Source organism: Myxine glutinosa, chromosome 13 (genome assembly GCF_964187855.1).
Source record: "Myxine glutinosa chromosome 13, kmMyxGlut1.1, whole genome shotgun sequence".
Classification (NCBI taxonomy): domain Eukaryota; kingdom Metazoa; phylum Chordata; class Myxini; order Myxiniformes; family Myxinidae; genus Myxine; species Myxine glutinosa.
This window is the reverse complement of record NC_136273.1, coordinates 12,290,914-12,309,190: the sequence shown is the minus strand read 5'-3', so window position 1 is coordinate 12,309,190 and position 18,277 is coordinate 12,290,914. Positions and strand designations below refer to the sequence as shown.

The 18,277-nt window shown below is 47.7% G+C and overlaps 1 protein-coding gene across 2 annotated transcripts in view; it reads right to left on the bottom strand.

Annotated features, from left to right (window-relative positions):
- Positions 1 to 18,277, bottom strand: part of ASS1 (argininosuccinate synthase 1) — a 288,173-nt gene that overhangs the window by 28,272 nt on the left and 241,624 nt on the right. For both annotated transcript variants that reach the window (XM_078767097.1, XM_068133811.2), the window contains one exon: positions 3,418 to 3,574. In XM_078767097.1, coding sequence (XP_078623223.1) covers positions 3,418 to 3,574 — 157 coding nt within the window. The remainder of the gene's footprint in view (positions 1 to 3,417; positions 3,575 to 18,277) is intronic.

The following is an 18,277-nucleotide window of genomic DNA, read 5'->3' as shown; positions in this document are numbered from 1 at the left end:
CCTCGGCCCTCCCCTCCAAATCTCCCCCTCACCGATCCCCTCCAAATCTCACTTTTCCCCTCCCCCCCTCCCATTCAAAACTCCCCCCAACCCCTTCCATTCAAAACTCCCCCCCAACCCCTCCCCTTCAAATCTCCCCCTCCCCCCCCCTACCATCTTTCTCCAATTCTCCCCCCTCCCCCTCCTCCTCAAAGCTGCCTCCTCCCCACTTTGTCTCACTTCTATCTCATACCTCCACCTCCTCCAACCTTCTACTTTCCTCTGCCCCCCCCCCTACCCCCCTCAAACAACCCCTCACTGTGCCTAATCCCATCACCATCAAACCTTTCATCCTCCTCATCCTTCCCTTTCTTGTAACCTTTCTGTAATCTCTGACACACTATCAACAGCTCTCCCAACCTCCCCCTCTCATCCTTTATCTGACCCTACCCCTCCATCTCCCCTATCCTGCACCCTATGCTCCCACTCCCTCTTCATTAACGGTATGGACCTCAAACATCCGAGGCCGTCGCTCAAACCTGATTGATCTCTCCATTCAGGTTGCTTCTGACAATCCAGACTTGATCGGCTGAACAGAAACTTTCCTCCTTCAAGATGTCTCTGATTCCTCAATATCTCTTCCTGGTTACTCCAACTTCTATCCACTCATCCCAACTCTCTCTTCCTCATATGTGGCGACTTCAACTGTCATCATGCCAGCTGGCTACGTGTGGGTACCTCTCTCACCAGCAATGGCATCTCAGAAAAAGGACTTCTGCGACTCATTGGGACTGAAACAATCTGTCAATTTCCCGACCCGGATCGCAGTCAATGGAGTATCTGCTCTTCTAGACTTGCTAGGCTTGGTTATGACAAACTTCCCTGCAAATGTCTGCTGCTCTTCTTCTGCTCCAATCGGTTCTTCTGATCATGTGCTTGTTAAAGTGGATATCTCTCTGGCCATTCTCAGACAGCCTCCTCAGCGTCGACGAGTCTGGCATTTCACTCAGGCCGATTGGCACGGTATTCAAGCAGCCATCAATCATCTGGACTGGTCTCCCATCTCTATTGCCTCTGACATTAATTCTTCCTGGGAATTCTTCCAAAGCAAACTGCTCTCTCTCATGCACAGATTTATCCCATCTTGTCTTCAGTTGTCTTACCCTTCCTCCCGTCGATGGTACACTGAATCTTGTGGTGAGGCAGTTGCCCTGAAACAACTTGCCTTTGCCTCTTGTAAGGCAAATCCAACTGAAGGTAATCTCAGTTCCTTCCACCAAGCTCGGAACAAGTGTGTGTCTACCCTCAGGAGTGCCAGGAAGCACTATCTCTCCACACCAGATTGAACTCTCAAACCTGTCTCCTTCCTCCAAATCCTGGTGGCGTCTGGTCAAATCCGTTTTTGGTGTTTGTTCCCCCTCCATCCCCTCCTTTACCTCAAATGGCTACACAGTTGACACACTACACAGTCAAATGGCTACACAGATGGGTCCCAACCCCATCTCTCTCTGTTCCCACCTTACCCAGTCGAACCCAGCTGCTCCTGGACTCTGTGTCCTCTCCTGACAAGGTGGATAAGTTTCTGTCAAACCCCGATTCTGATTCTGCAACTGGACCAGACGGCATTAGCCGTCGGGTCCTAAAATCCTGCTCTGCCGCTCTATCTCACCCTCTCTCTGTTCTCTTCACCCTCTCTTTTGCTCAAGGTCATCTGCCAGCATCTTGGAAATCAGCAAACATTACCGCTTTACACAAAAAGGTGCAAAAACAGATCCTTGCAACTACAGAACAATCAGCCTGCTCCGAATTATCAGCAAAGTCATGGAATCCATCATTGCTTCGGATATCAAATCTTTCTTCTTCTCCAATGGCTTGATCTCAGATCATCAATTTGGATTCAGACAAGGTCATTCGACTCTGAATATGCTGCTTCTGCTGTCTCAACAATGGATGGAGGTCCTCAATGACAAACAGGAATTCACAGCTCTCCCTTGAAATACCACGTGCCTTCGATACGGTCTGGCACCCCGCTCTGCTCACCAAACTCTCCTCCTATGGTATCCATGGAAATCTCCACGCATGGCTTGCGGACTTCCTCTCTGGTCGTAGTCAAGGTCCCTGAATTGATTTCTGAAGAAATTCCTGTCCCTGAATTGCTTTCTCTCATCTCCCCTTCCTGTTCTGGCTGGAGTTCCCCAAGGCAGTGTTCTGGGCCCTGTGCTTTTTCTGGTCTTCATCAATGATCTCTCTGACTCTATGGAAAATCCTCTCTATCTCTTTGCTGATGACTCCACTCTCTGCCGCTCCATTCCTCATCCCTCAGATCGGCAGTCTGCAGCCTCCTCACTCTCTGCAGACCTGGACAAAATCAAAGACTGGTCAAGCAAGTGGAACATGTCTTTCAATCCTGACAAATCTCACACTCTTACTATGTCTCTCCGAAAAGACCGACTGGCCAACCCTCCCATCTACTTTCTCAACCATCCTCTCCAATAATTTCTGTCACTCAAGCTTTTGGGTCTCTCTATCTGCAATGATCTTTCCTGAGAAAACCACATTTCCAAGCTGGCCTTCAAAGCCAGTCGCCGACTGGGCATCCTCCGTCGTGCGAAGTCCTTCCTTGGCACACCTGAGCTCCTCACCACATACAAGCCTTTCATCCGCAGCTCAATGGAATACTGTTCTACCCTCTGGGCCGGTGCTCCTGCGTCACTCCTAGCTCGGCTTCACGCTGTTGAAACCAAAGGTTTAAGAATCATTGGAATCTACCGTGATGAAGCTAACTCCGAGGGCCTTTCACTTCGCCACAGCAGGCACGTTGGTGGTCTTTGTCTTTTACGACTCCTTTCCGGCCTTGCCCCCCCAGCTCTCTCTGTGCTCTGTCCCCTAAATATTCCTACAGGTCGCACAAAATCTGCCAGCAACCCTCTTATGGTTAAACTGCCAAAATTAAGACTCTCTGCTCACCTTCACTCCTTCATTCCTCTTTTCTCCCACCTCTGGAACAAACTCCCTCACTCTCTTCAATCCCACTCCTCCCTCCAGGTCTTTAAAACTGCTGTTCACCACCATCTCTTAGCTTCCCCCATCCAAAACCTTGATCTTTTCTACCCCCGCTAATTCACCCCAAACCCACTTTTTTGAAATACCAACTTCTTTCCTGGAAGTCGTTGCAGTGTCCATGTGTTTTATACTTCTCCCCCCTCCCTTCCCACGCCTCCTCCCCCCAAGCTCTCTACCTCCCACAGATCTCCCGATGTCCCCGCTCTCAAAAGTTGTGCTTGTGTGCTTTCCCCTCTCTCCTCATCTTGTCTACCACTCCCCTTATATGTTTTATATGTCCGGTTTTTTTGCGATTAATGTTAGCTCTTTCACGAGCCTCAATGTTGTATAACAAAAAAAAAAAAAATGTTGACCTTTACAGAAGGAATATCTCACCTGACGAGTTCCTCCTTGTATAGAGCGTGAAGAGACTTCCTTCGCATGATGGAAACATGTCCCTTGAACAACGACACACACACTGTGCCCGAGATATCTTTCTGTGAGATGGCCAAACAGTTTCTCACAAAGCTGCCCTCAGGGCTGAACCAGTACCCTGTAGCAAAGATAAACAACAAGACTGTTATACACTTAAGGAGTGGGAGGCATTACTCATAACGTCATAACCTTACTTGGTCGACTGTGTTTTCTTCATGCGCTTTAATACCGAGCCCACCATGCTCCCAAGCCTACCGTTTCATCATATGCCTGACTTTTACTGTCTGGCATCTGATGTCCCGAAATTCCTGTCCCGTTTTTGTGAGGAATTGCATGTGTGGGATACCTATGGAAAGAACTTGTGTTTTTGAAGTCATCTTGTTGTGTGTGAATTGTTTGATGTTGCGTCATTGTCCTTTCTTATGAAAAAATATTTCTTTCTTTCTTTCTTAAGGAATGCCGTGTGATGTGGATAAAGTCTGGATACTTAAATTGATTCAGCAAACGATTGGCAGATGAAGTTTAACATCAGAAAATTGAAGGTGCTGGGGTTTGGTAATAACAGTTAACAAGTGGTTACGCCTAGTGATGCGAGTTGACAAAGTGGAAGACGCAAGGCGGCCATCTTGGATTTTGACGTGGCGTCCCAATTTTCAATAGCGTTCTTCCTTATGCCTAGATACACCCACACACCAGATTAGAAGTTAGTAGTTCGTTTATTTTTCAAGATATTCTGCTCACAAGGTTCAGACATACATGGCGGCGGTCATCTTGGATTTTGACGTGGGTTGCACCCACACACACAAATTAGAATTCGGTCCTTCGCTTATGCACGCACGCATGCACGCCCGCCCGCACGGACGGAGGGGAAAACCATAGTCCCCCTTTCGCTCCGCGGTGCGACGGGGTACAAAAAGGGATTACATAATGCAAATGGTAATCTTGAAGCACGTGACACAGGAGATGGATTTAGGGGTGGTAATAGAGGCAGGGTGGGGTGGGTTAAGCAGATATCACGTGGGAGATTCCAATGATCTTGAAGGCCTTGATTTCCATGGAATCAAGCTGAGCAAGGTGTGAGGCAGGTGGAGCCAGCCCAGAGGGGAGACATCCTCAGCTGCCTTGGATGTTGGCAGGATTGAGCTGGCTTGATGGGCCTATTGGCCTTCTCCTACATTGAAGTTTGGATTGTAAATTCATTTCAAGGGAATAAGAGAACCGGTATGTCAGCTAACCTAAATGTATTATCCGGCTACTGGCACACTTGTATTGAGAAACGTTCAACACTTAAACCTTTGTTTACACATTTACACGTCTAGATATAACCAACACACACGAACATTTTTTCACAAGTCTGTTCCTCACAAATCTCATCATTTATTGAACAGTAACCACTATTCGTAAAGCATTATATTAACATTTTAAAGATGTTCTAAATGATACTAGTTCTACAGCATCCTATGCTTTGTAATCGCAAACCTCAAAATAAGATGTTTACCACAAGTACCTTATTAACTTGTAAGCAATTGATAGATATTGTTATGTCTGGGGGGTTGAGCAATATCTAGAGCTAGGTAGATCTGTATAGGTAGGCATTCGACTGTCGTGGTTAGGACTCTACATGTAATAAGTTCTTTATGTTTAGGCGGTTGTCGGGGTAAGATGTATGATTGTGGATCTACCTGGAGATTCGAGTGTTAAGTAGTAAGGGATTAAAGATAATGCCCCTGTGAGTCTCACCTAGTGGTCAAACCTTTGTCCATTATGGCACTGCAAACCACATAAACACTAGTTAGGTCCTTAGCGCAACATTAAATAATTCCTCCCCTTTGACATGACTTTGGAAGAAAACGGACAGGAAACCAGGCCAAAAACACCGCCACAATCGGCCACCACCGTTTACACCTCCGCAAGGCCTACCAATCTCGGATAGCATGTGCTATGAAGAAGGAGCAGGAGTAGTGAGAGCGGCAGTGACGCAGTGGGCGTGGCCCTGGGCGACCCGGCGACCGACGGAGGCTCTAATAGGCTGAGGAGTGCGCCAATGTGACGTCATCGGCCAGGGATATTATCGGAGGGCAGGATGCCATTTTTGGCAGTACAGGCGAGCAGAGGATGATCTACAGCCGCATCGACCCAGTGGTGGACCCACAGCTCCCGCGGGAACAAGCGGGTTTCCGTCGTGGCAGGTCAACAGTGGACCAGGTAACATTACTCACACAAGATATCGAAGACAGCTTCCAGGACAATGAGAAAGCTGGCGTAGTGTTCCTGGACCTGACAGCTGCATACGACACCGTTTGGCACCGTGGACTCCACCTGAAGTTGCTGAGGACAATCCCGGACCGGCATTTGGTGAACTTCATCATGGAGATGCTGTCAAACCGCAGCTTCGTCCTACAGACCAGCGACGGCCAGCGCAGCAGGCTCAGAAGACTGAGGAATGGTGTCCCGCAGGGTGCTGTTTTCTCGCCGATGCTGTTTAACTTCTACATATACGACCTGCTGGATACAACATCCAGAAAGTACGGTTATGCGGATGACCTGGCCATTATGCTGCGACGACCAACATGGAAGGCAATGGAAAACGGTATCAACCAAGACATGGGCACCTTGGTAGCCTACCTCCGGAGGTGGCGTTTGCAGCTCAGCATTGGTAAGACAGTGTCAGTGGCATACCATCTTAACAACAGAGAAGCAAAAAGGGAACTGGACGTGTTCGTTGACAACAAACGCCTGGAGTTCCAGCAAGCACCAAAGTACCTCGGTGTACGCCTAGATCGGATACTGTCCTTCAAGCAACACCTACATTCCTACAAGAAGTTAAGGCCAAGGTGACATCAAGGGTCTCGCTCCGACGTCTCGCTGGTATTACCAGGGGAGCCTCTGCCAAGACCCTACGAATATCCACGCAAGCCCTGGTCTTCTCTGCAGCCGAATACTGCGCCCCAGCCTGGAGCAGAAGCCCACATGTGAGAAATAGTCAGGGCCCTTAGGGATATTTTGGGGCCGTTTGGTTCAAATTCTTCCAAAAGCACCAAATTTGGCCCAGATGTTGCCCATGCCATACTCTTTCGATTTTTGACGGGCGCCAAGACGGGCGCCCCCCCCCCCGGGGGCCCCATATTGGCGAAATACTAAATGGCCGCCACCCGGATTAGAGGAAAATCAGTTAAATCGTCCTCGCGAGATCTCGCGAGATCTCGGAGACGGTGGGAGGGATTTTCGAAGCTCCACACGGTCTCCACGTTTTTCGAAGTTAAGTCTGTTCACAATTGTATTTTGTCGAAACTGTATTTATCTTTCGGTGTGTGAAGTTATTGTGTGCAACTTTGGTTGTTTCTCGGTGTTTATCTTTCATAAATTGATCGTCTGTTTGCCGTGTCGTGTCTTGAGGCCTTGTACAGTGTGCACTGTACAACCTTGAGGCTTTGTTTTTCTCTCAGCGGTCCGTCGTTTGTGATCCAATAACTTTCGTTCTCTGTATTCCCAGGCTTTTCACCCATAGCCGACTTCCTTGTGTAAATCTCAACTGAAAAAAAAAAAAAAAAAAAAAAAAAAAATTTCCTTCTCTGTTCTCATTCGTTTATTCATTCTTATTCGTTCGTTCGTTCTTCGACCACGTGTTTCTCCCCCATTTCCCCAGATAGTTTTCACTCATTAACCTTCAATGTTTACACTTTCCCCTCAAGTTATGTATTCCGTCATATTTTATAACACCTTTTTCTTCTTCTTCTTTAAAAGGCTGCTTTCGACTTGCTCACCAAATCAATTCATCCCAAAAAAAATATCCATCTCCTATAGTGCCTTTTTTCTACATTCCCTAAACTCTCCTGCACTCCATCCTCCATCCAGCGTCCTTAAACGTATTTTTAACTCGAAGGTCACAAGAAACTCATTTTGCAATAAATGTTCGTTTCCCATAAATCGTACACTTTCAAAAATCCAATCTCACCCCTCCCCTCCAAATCTTCCCCATAACCCCTCCCCTCCAAATCTTCCCCATCACCCCTCCCCTCCAAATCTTCCCCATCACCCATCCCTTTCAAATCTCCCCCCTTGCCCCCTCCCTCCTAAACTACCCCCTCACCCCTCCCCGCCAAGACACCCCCTCGCCCCTCCCCTCCTAGACTCCTGCCTCACCCCTCCCCTCCAAATCTCCCCCATATCCCATCCCTTTCAAATCCCTCCCCTTGTCCCTTCCCTCCCAAACTCCCCCCTCACCCCTCCCCTTCAAATCTCCCCACCCTCATTGCTTCTCAATTTCCCCCCTCTCACTCCCCCTCCTCAAAGGGTCCTCCCTGCTTCTTCCCCCTTCAAACTCTCACCTCCATCTCCCCCAACCTTCTGCCTCGCTCTTCCCCCTCCTCAAATAACACCTCATTGTGGCTCACCCAATCACCATCAAACCTTTTGTCCGCCCCATCCTTCCCTTTCTCCGAGCTATTCTGAAATCTCTGACACACCTTCAACAGCTCTCCCTATCTCTTCCACCTCTTCCACATCTTACCCTACCCCTCCTCCCCCCTGTTCTGTATCTGATGCTCCCCCTTCCTCTTCATTAACGGGATGGACCTCAAACATCCGGGGCCTTCGTTCAAACTTAACTGATCTCTCCATACAGGTTGCTTCTGTCAAACCAGACGTGATCTGCTTAACAGAAACTTTCCTCCTTTATGATGTCTCTGATTCCATAGTATCTCTCCCGGGCTACTCCCTCCTCCGGTATGATAGACCTGAGCCTCGTCCTGGAGGCGGGGTTGCTATCTTTATCAAAAACTCTCTTCCTCACTCGCCCTGCACTGCACTCTCTCCACCTCACCCCCAGGAATACCTCTGGCTACGGCTTCCCCTTCGCTCCCACCTCTTGTTCATATGTGTGTTGTACCGTCCACCAAACAGTGATGACTCCATCTACATCTCGCTGTCTGATGATATGGACCAACTTCTATCTACTCATCCCAACTCTCTCTTCCTCATATGTGGTGATTTCAATTGTCACCATGCCAGTTGGCTGGGTGTGGGTACCTCTCTCAGCAGCCATGGCTCTTCAGCAAAGGACTTCTGCGACTCACTGGGACTGACACAATCTGTCAATTTCCCGACCCGGATCTCAGTCAACGGAACATCTTCTCTTCTGGACTTGGTTATGACTAACTTCCCTGAAAATGTCTGCTGCTCTTCTTCTGCTCCGATCGGATCATCTGATCATGTCCTTGTTAAAGTGGACATCTCTCTGACCATCCTCAGGGAGCCTGCTCAGCGTCGACGAGTCTGGCATTTCACTCAGGCCAACTGGCACGGTCTTCAAGCAGCCATCAATCATCTGGACTGGTCTCCCATCTCTACCACCTCTGACATCAACTCATCCTGGGAATTCTTCCAAAGTAAATTGCTCTCTCTCATGCACAGATTTATCCCATCTCGTTTTCAGTTGTCATACCCTTCCTCCCGTCCATGGTACACGGAATCTTGTGGTGAGGCTGTTGCCCAGAAACAACTTGCCTTCGTCTCCTGGAAAGCAAATCCAACGGAAGGAAATCTCATTTCCTTTCACAAAGCCCGAAACAAGTGTGTGTCCACCCTCAGGAGAGCCAGGAAACAATATCTCTCCGTTCTCAAGACCGAACTCTCTTATCTGTCTCCCTCTTCCAAATCCTGGTGGCGTCTGGTCAAATCCGTTTCTGGTGTTTGTTCCCCCTCCATCCCCTCCCTTACCTCAAATGGCTACACAGCTGACTCCGCACGTGAAAAAGCTGAATGCCTCAACTCTGTGTTTGCCTCTAAATCTTGTGTCCCAAACCCATCCCTCTCTGTACCCACCATACCCAGTCGTACCCTGCTGCTCCTGGACTCCGTGTCCTTTCCTCCTGACAAGGTGGAAAAGTTTCTGTCAACCCTCGACTCTGATTCTGCAACTGGACCCGACGGCATCAGCCCACGGGTCCTAAAATCCTGCTCTGCTGCTCTATCTCACCCTCTCTCTGTTCTCTTCACCCTCTCTTTTGCTCAAGGTCAACTGCCATCTGCTTGGAAATCAGCCAACATCACCGCTTTGCACAAAAAAGGTGCAAAAACAGATCCTAGCAACTACAGACCAATCAGCCTTCTCCCAATTATCAGCAAAGTCATGGAATCCATCATTGCTTCGGATATGAAATCTTTCCTCTTCTCCAATGGCTTGATCTCTGATCATCAATTTGGTTTCTGACCAGGTCACTCTACTCTGGACATGCTGCTTCTGCTGTCTCAACAATGGATGGAGGTCCTCAATGCCAAACAGGAAATTAGAGCTGTCTCCCTCGACATATCACGTGCCTTCGACACGGTCTGGCACCCCGCTCTGCTCACCAAACTCTCCTCCTTTGGTATCCATGGAAATCTCCACGCATGGCTGGCGGACTTCCTCTCTAGTCGTCGTCAACGTGTGGCCCTGAATGGGTTTCTCTCATCTCCTCTTCCTGTTCAGGCTGGAGTTCCCCAAGGCAGTGTTCTGGGCCCCGTGCTTTTTCTGGTCTTCATCAATGATCTCTCTGACTCTCTCGAAAATCCTCTCTATCTCTTTGCTGATGACTCCACTCTCTGCCGCTCCATTCCTCTTCCCTCAGATCGGCAGTCTGCTGCCTCCTCACTCTCTGAAGACCTGGACAAAATCACAGACTGGTCAAACAAGTGGAACATGTCTTTCAATCCTGACAAATCTCACACTCTTACTATGTCTCTCCGAAAAGATCGACTGGACAACCCTCCCATCTACTTTCTCAACAATCCTCTCCAAGAAGTTCTGTCGCTCAAGATTTGGGGTCTCACTATCTGCCATGATCTTTCTTGGGAAAACCACATTTCCAAGCTGGCCTCCAAAGCCAGTCGCCGACTGGGCATCCTCCGTCGTGCGAAGTCCTTCCTCGGCACACCTGAGCTCCTCACCACATACAAGGCTTTCATCCGCAGCTCAATGGAATACTGTTCTCCCCTATGGGCCGGTGCTCCTGCCTCACACCTAGCTCGGCTTCACGCTGTTGAAACCAAAGCTTTCAGAATTATTGGAATCCCCCGCGATGAAGCTATCTCTGAGGGCCTTTCACTCACTCACCGCAGGCAGGTAGGTGGTCTTTCTGTCTTCTACCGACTCCTCTCCGGCCTTGCACCCCCAGCTCTCTCTGTGCTCTGTCCCCCAAATATTCCTACAGGTCGCACAAGATCTGCCAGCAACCCTCTGATGGTTAAACTGCCGAAATCTCGGCTCTCTGCTCACCTTCACTCTTTCATTCCTCTTTTCCCCCGCCTCTGGAACAAACTCCCTCACTCCCTTCAATCCCACTCCTGCCTCCAGGTCTTTAAAACAGCTGTTCACCACCATCTCTTATCTTCCCCCATCCAAAACCTTGATCTTTTCTACCCCCGCTAATTCACCCCAGATCCACCTTGTTTGAAATTCCAACTTCTTTCCTGGAAGTCCTGGCAGTGTCCATATGTTTTATACCTCTCCCACCGCCCCCTTCCCATGCCCCCCCCCCCCCCAAAGCCCTCGCCCTCTCTCAGATCTCTCGATGTCTCCATGTCTCTCGGTCCCTGCTCTCAAATGTTGTGTTTGTGTCCTTCCCCCTCTCTCCCCATCTTGTCTACCGCTCCCGATGTTATATGTTTTATGTGTCGGTTTGTCTTTCTGTGTGATTAATGTTCGCTCTTTCACGAGCCTCGATCTTGTATACCAAAAAAAAAAAAAAAAAAAAAAAAAAAATAACCAAAAGGGTTGGAATCATGTATGATACCACTTTTCAGGGGTTTTCGAGGTCGAGGAATCCAATTATGATGTTATTTTGATGATTCGAGGTCAAGGTCAACCCTCAAGGTCATCCTAAAGGTCATTTTTGAGTCAAACATGTCGGTTTTTTAGTTTTTGTCAAGATTTACGCGAGGTTCACCATTTTATGTTTCTGGGTTGGGTAATCGAACTCTGACCTTATTTTTGACAATTAGAAGAAATATTTACATGTCTATTTCCTAATTTTCATGCATATGCAGTTCATCAGTCTAATTACAAAGGTACGGATTTTGATGTTTTATGAACTGTATGCCATATCCTTGTATTTAATTTTTGTGCGATCATGATCCGGGTTCATGTATACATGATTGTATACATGTCATAAATATGACGTCATAGGTCATGTGACCTGGCGGCCATATTGGATTTTATGAAAACCTTAAAAATGGATCCCTGCCTTCATTTTTCGATCGATTCATTTTGAACTTTGACCACTTATAGTACGCCATGTGATTGGATGCATATCCTAATTATGACGTCATAGGTCAGGTGACATGGCGGGATGGACCGGTATGGTCCCCAGATCATACCGCCCTTGGCGCCCGTCAAAAATCGAAAGAGTATGGCATGGGCAACATCTGCGACAAATTTGATGCTTTTGGAAGAATTTGAACCAAAATATCCCTAAGGGCCCTGACTAAAAGGTTGATGTTGCCATTAACAACGCCCTCCGCATTGTAGCTGGTTGCTTGAAGCCCACCCCGGCATTCCACCTGCCATTACTAGCGGGAATCGCCCCGGCCGGCCTCCGACGGGAGTCTGCTACCCTCGCCCTGGCAAGGAATGCCCAGAAACACGACTGGCACACCCTGCACAACACCACAACGACAGTGGCGCCTCCAAGCAGACTCAAGCCCTGCCATCCCTACAACAAGGCGGCACAAGAGATGCTCAGTTCTATCCCTGAGGACCTGTCTAGAAGTGCATGGCTGGCGGCATCTTGGAAGCAGGTGTGGGAAACGGCCGGGCCCACCCGCATCCACCGCTACATCTGGGACCCAAGAGGTGGCGTCGTAGGAGAAGACCTACCACGCCTGCAATGGACCTTGCTGAACCGTCTACGTACGGGGGTCGGCCGCTTCAAATCATCGCTGAAGATGTGGGGCCTGGCAGATAGCGCCGCGTGCGAGTGCAGCGAGCCTGAGCAGACTGCCGAACACATAATTACCACCTGCCCCCTATACAGACCACCTTCAGAAGCCGGCCTCTTCGACGTAGGACCAGAGATGAGGGCATGGCTGCCGGACACTGAGCTGGCCATCTGATGATACACAAAAGAAGAAGAAGGCGAGCAGAGTCCCGGTGTGAGTACAGGCGGGAGACAGTTGGCTGGACAGTATAGTTGAGTTGAGTTGGCTGCCAGCAGTCCCGGTGTGAGTCGAGAGGAGAGCAGAGCCCTGACTTGAGCAGTCCCACAGTGCAGTTCAATTCGGAAGAGTCTAGAGAGAGCGAACTCGGACTCGGCCAGAGTGCGCAGTCGCACTCGTGCCCTCTCCCCCCTCCTTCGCCATTCGTCTTGGTTCTGAGGTTGTGCTCGTGTGGATATCGACGACGCATAGCGCTTTTGGTGCGTTGGAGGCCTTGTGGACTTGGAGCGAGGGACCTCGTGGTGTGCGATCGTGCCGGAAGGAGCGGTGTTGGACGGCAGCCACCAGGACGACAAAGACAAGATAAGCCGAGCTCCGCGATTACACTGTACATGACGAGACATTTTATTTTCTTTAATTCATAATCCCCCATTTTGTATTTGAGGTCTGGAGTGCGGGATCCCGATTTAGGATATTAGATTCACCGGCGCGTACTTTTTCCTGTCTTGCTTGTATATAATAAATCCTTGCATTATTTTTGTACATATATCTGAACGCAGTTTTCCTGGGTGGTTGATTTTAGTAGGTAAGGCCGCGGAGCTTTCGCTGTGCTCCCCTCCATCCTGCGCGCTTTGATTGGATTCCCCTATTGAGTTTTCGCCTCGGGAGTGTAAAGCCTCGCAATCGGCCTCCGCAACTGTGGTGTTAATCACGGTTGCGCGACAATATTAATAGATATTGATAGATATTGTTCACACCTAAGACCTCCCCGGGCAAACTCTGAGTATAACCACCAGTTTTGAACTCACGAGTACACCCACTTCCTGCAGGAGTGGTAGGAAGGGTTCCGTTATTATCTTCTTTGGGGTATGTATGCATTATCTTTTAAACTCAGACTTGGACAAGATTTCCCAGTGGGGAAAATGGCCACGCATACACCGATTGTAAAAATGATAATACTCGTGTTTCTATTCAACCGACTGGAGTTAATCCTGTGAGTTTGCCGGTTCCTGCTGTTCCCTCCTGCAGTGAGACGAACAATAGCAGCATCGATGCGCATATCCCGAGTCTAGAAAACGATCGCACTTCACTTCCTGTCACAGAAACCGAAGCGACCCCAACTCGCACAACCTTTGCTGCGATTCCCTCATGTAGTGAAGGAATGGAGGAGGACCCTATTATTGGTTCTAAAAAACGAAGGGCGTCGGTTGATAATTTTTCTACCAGTAATCCAAAAAAGGTGGTATTGGAGAAGGCCAGTGTAGCTGAACACACACCTCAATGTGTTCCTCATGCTTCCATCGGGTTTGGAAAAAAGGATGGTGAATCGGGTGCTGCAATTGAGGATAATATGTCTGAAAGTTTGTGTACAAACTCTGTGGACGCAAATTGCTATATGGGTGAAATAAGTTGCCACGCTGAATACGTTGATAAACCCTCGAACGAACCATTACGATCATTGACATTAGTCACAGTCACTGTGAACGAGCAGACAGTGACTGACTCATCCCTCTGCAGTGCTGCTCTACCGATGCAGATTCAAAACTGTGTCACCGAGTCGCTCATCGATTCGGTAGATTGTGCTCCACAAGAGGATGAAACCGAGGCTTCAACTTCTGACGAGCACAAATATCACCATGGCATCGTGGATCGCACAGTGGAGCTCTCCAGCGAATCCCCAGAGATACTGACAATTCCCATAGTGACCACGGAGGCCGACATCCTCGATCCTGGAGGGACCTTGTCAGACTTGTCGGAATCTGATGAGGATGAGGAGGTGCCTGAGTTGTCTCAGTCTCAGTTGAGTCAGCCAATGATATCTCCTCAACTCGTACTCTCCTTTCTGAATGAAACCTATAGACAGCGAAATGTAGTTATCAGGGATACATTTCCTGATTTAGGTTCATTTATTCAATCAGCAAAGGAAATAACAAGAAAGGGCAAAGAATTTCCACTAACAAAGTCACAATTTCACCGACTCAGGAAATTTATTACAAAAGCCAGTCTTGAGATTTCGCAACACCCAATCAAGCCTTTTGATAAGGAATGAAGCAAATTACCTTTGGCATCTTGAACATTAACGGTGGAGGTGCAAACCCAAACCGCCAAGCTCAAGTGCAAAGTTTGTTTCGGCGCAAAAATGTCGATGTACTTTTACTGCAGGAAACGCACATCACCCAAAACGTAGAATATGATTGGTGTCGCGTTTTTGGGGGACAGAGCTTTTATAGCAACCTGTCTTCCTTTTCGGCAGGTGTTGCTTTCGTACTTCGACCAGGGCTAGTACCTGAGTCAATCCTCTTCCAGGAGATTGTTAAAGGCCGATTCAGCTCTCTTGAACTGGAGGTTAATAATTTCCATTTCACATTATTCAATGTGTACGCACCAAGTGAGAGCACAGGACGGAAAGCTTTCTTTGCGTCTGTGATTAATCACCTGCAGACAGTTGATCTAAACCAATGTGTGTGTATCAGGGGTGATTTTAACTGTACCTTTGAACCTGTAATGGACAGGAAGTCGGCAGAACCTCATCCCGAATCATGTATTTATTTATCCCTTTTCCTTTCTCGGGTGGGTTTGCTAGATGTATGGAGGGTACTTTTCCCCAATGAACCTCAGTTCACCTGGAGCCGCATCACCAGAGGAAGAGTGTCCTTTGCGAGACTCGACCGATGGTATATAAACTCACCTTTTAGAAACGCTATAGTCTCTCCAGATTATTTTCCGTCAATATTCTCAGACCATCATTTAGTAACCATGGGGTTTCTTTTTCCTCAGTCAATAAATAAAAGTGCATACTGGAAATTTAATACCAGTCTTCTAGAAGATGGTCTATTTAAAGAAGCCTTCCAAGTTTTCTGGGCTAATCAAATCCAAAGAAAGGCCTCTTTTTCTTCAGTTAATCTTTGGTGGGACAATACGAAAGCCCAGATTCGGGTGTTTTGTCAACAGTTTAGAGCAAACATTACAAATGTTAAGAATATAACAATGACTTGTTTGGAAGCTGACATTGTACAGCTCGAAGGTAAACTTGCTAAAAAGAATAATGCAAGAAACTTCCAGTTATTACTAGAAAAGAAGACTCAGCTGAGAGAGTTAATCCAGGAGAAAGCAGCAGGGTTGTTGCTCAGACTAAGGGTTAAGAACTTAAAGGTTTTAGATACCCCTAGTAAAGCTTTTTTTCGTCTGGACTCTGTCAGTAAAGCACCCAAGAACATTTTTTCTGTAATTAATCCTGGCGGAGCTGTCGTTGTAAATCCCAGAGACAGACGGTTATGTGTTCAGGACTTCTTTTCCAAACTGTTTTCAAAACAGGTTGTTTGTGATGAAACAATGAGACTTTTAACCTCTCACCTCTCCTCGTTAACCGAGTCCCAGCGGCTGGATATGGACTCGCCAATTACGCTCGAGGAGTTAACGTAAGCCCTGGCTGGAATGGACTCGGGAAGAGCCCCTGGAATCGATGGTCTGCCGGCTGAATTTTGTGTGGAATTTTGGGAACTATTAGGTCCAGAACTGATGCATGTTCTTGAATCATCACTGACTCATGGAGAATTGCCTTTAAGTTTGAGAAGAGCGGTGATGTCCCTTCTTCCAAAGGCTGGTGATTTGCGACAAATGAAGAATTGGAGACCTGTTTCTCTACTATGCACTGATTATAAAATCCTTTCAAAAGTTCTGGCGAATCGAGCTAAAAGGGTAATTTGCGATTTGGTTCACCCTGATCAGAGTTATTGTATTCCAGGTAGATCTATGTATGATAACATATTTTTCATTAGAGATCTCATAGATGGCAACTGTGTGCAGAATGACTTTGGTATAATTTTTCTTGATTTAGAAAAGGCTTTTGATAGCATCGATCATGTCTTTTTGAATCATGTGCTTGAAGCCTGTGGATTTGGAGATAATTTCAGAACTTATATTGCTTTATTGTACAACAATATATTCAGTTTAGTTAAGGTGAACAATGAGCTTTGTTCTCCCATACAGGTTCAAAGGGGGGTAAGGCAAGGTTGCCCTGTCTCCGGCTTACTGTTCACCCTTGTAATGGAATCACTTCTCGTGTTACTAAGGAATAACGTTTCTGGAATGAGTATATCTCCTGATCATCCTCCAGTTGTCGTATCGGCGTATGCTGATGATGTTGCAATCATTGTTAAAAACAATAACGACATTGCAGCTCTGGCTAAGTGCCTACATTTGTTTGGTTTAGCTTCCTCGTTGAAGTGCAACTGGGAAAAGAGCAAAGCGCTATGGGTTCCCTCTGTCAGGGACAGTGCATCTAGAATGGCGCAAGACCCGCCAATACACCTTCCTGCAAGTTTAAAGTGGGTGGATGGAGGTGTTCGCTATCTTGGAGTGTTCCTTGGATCCCCACAGTACGGCCAGAAAAACTGGGAAGGTGTCGCTGAACGCGTAAAAAAGAGATTGAGTAGATGGAGGAGAGCCCTGCCTCACCTTTCGTATAAGGGCCGAGTTTTGGTAGTCAAGAACCTCGTCGCCTCCTTCTTGTGGCACAGATTCATCTGCCTGCAACCACCAGAAGGCTTGGTGAAGGAAGTGCAAAGGCAACTGTTGGAGTTCTTTTGGGGAGGGCATCACTGGTTACGGCCAAACGTTGTATGCCGTCCATTGGCCGAGGGTGGCCAGAGTATGGTCGACATCAAGAGCTGCATAATGGCCTTTCGGCTATGCACTGTGCAAAAACTTTTGGTGAAAGAACAATTACCAAACCATGTTTTGGCCACCCACATTTTGCGGCAAGCTGGCGGGCTGGGATATGGCCGCGAATGTTTCTTGGTCCTGCTTCAACAAGTTGACACATCTCCTCTTCCTGTTTTTTATCAGAGTGTGTTGAATGCTTGGCAGAACCTCACAGTGTGCCGTCAAGAAGACAACTACGACATCCATATGTTTGCACAAGAGCCTTTGTTCGGCAATCGGCTTTTCCCAAACATACCCAAAAGTAGGGACCTCTGCCAGCATTTCATAATTGCCGGCATCACAAAAGTATGGCACCTCCGGCAAGTTTCAGGTTGCGGGTGGAAATCAGCTCGAGAAGTAGCCAAGCTAGCAGGAATTCGGTCCGAAAGAGTGACTGCAAAAGTGTTGAGAGAGGTGATACGAATAGGGGTACGGCTGAGAGTATGCTGGTCCCACGAGCTCGAACCATTGCATGATGAGTGGGTTTTTCCTGGGTTACTGGTGCACTTCAGGTTGGAAGACTTACCCCCGGTTAGCATGGGGATAAGCCCCTTTCAAGAGACTAGCAGTAAAGAGCTATACAAGTCATGTGTCAAGTTACTGCTGGGGGATACGCCGCTAAATGGAATAATCCGGTGGAAGAGACTGTTGCCTGTGGGACCCCCCTCTGAACCTGTATGGAACTCCATGTATAGCAAGCTCATAAGTAAAAGATCTGGTGATCTCCAATGGAGACTGATCCACTGGATAGTCCCCTCCAATAAGTTAATCAACCATTTCTCTCCTACATCCACATGTTGCCCATTCTGCATATGTACGGAGGACGTGTTCCACGCCTTCATTAATTGTGTGAGATTGGTTCCTTTGTTTCGGTGGTTTAATCTTGTGGCACACAGAATGAAGGTTGTTTTCTCGTTGTGTTCTTTTATTTTCGGCTTTAATGCCAAGTCAAGCAAGGAAAATATGTTAATGAGGTTTATTGTCG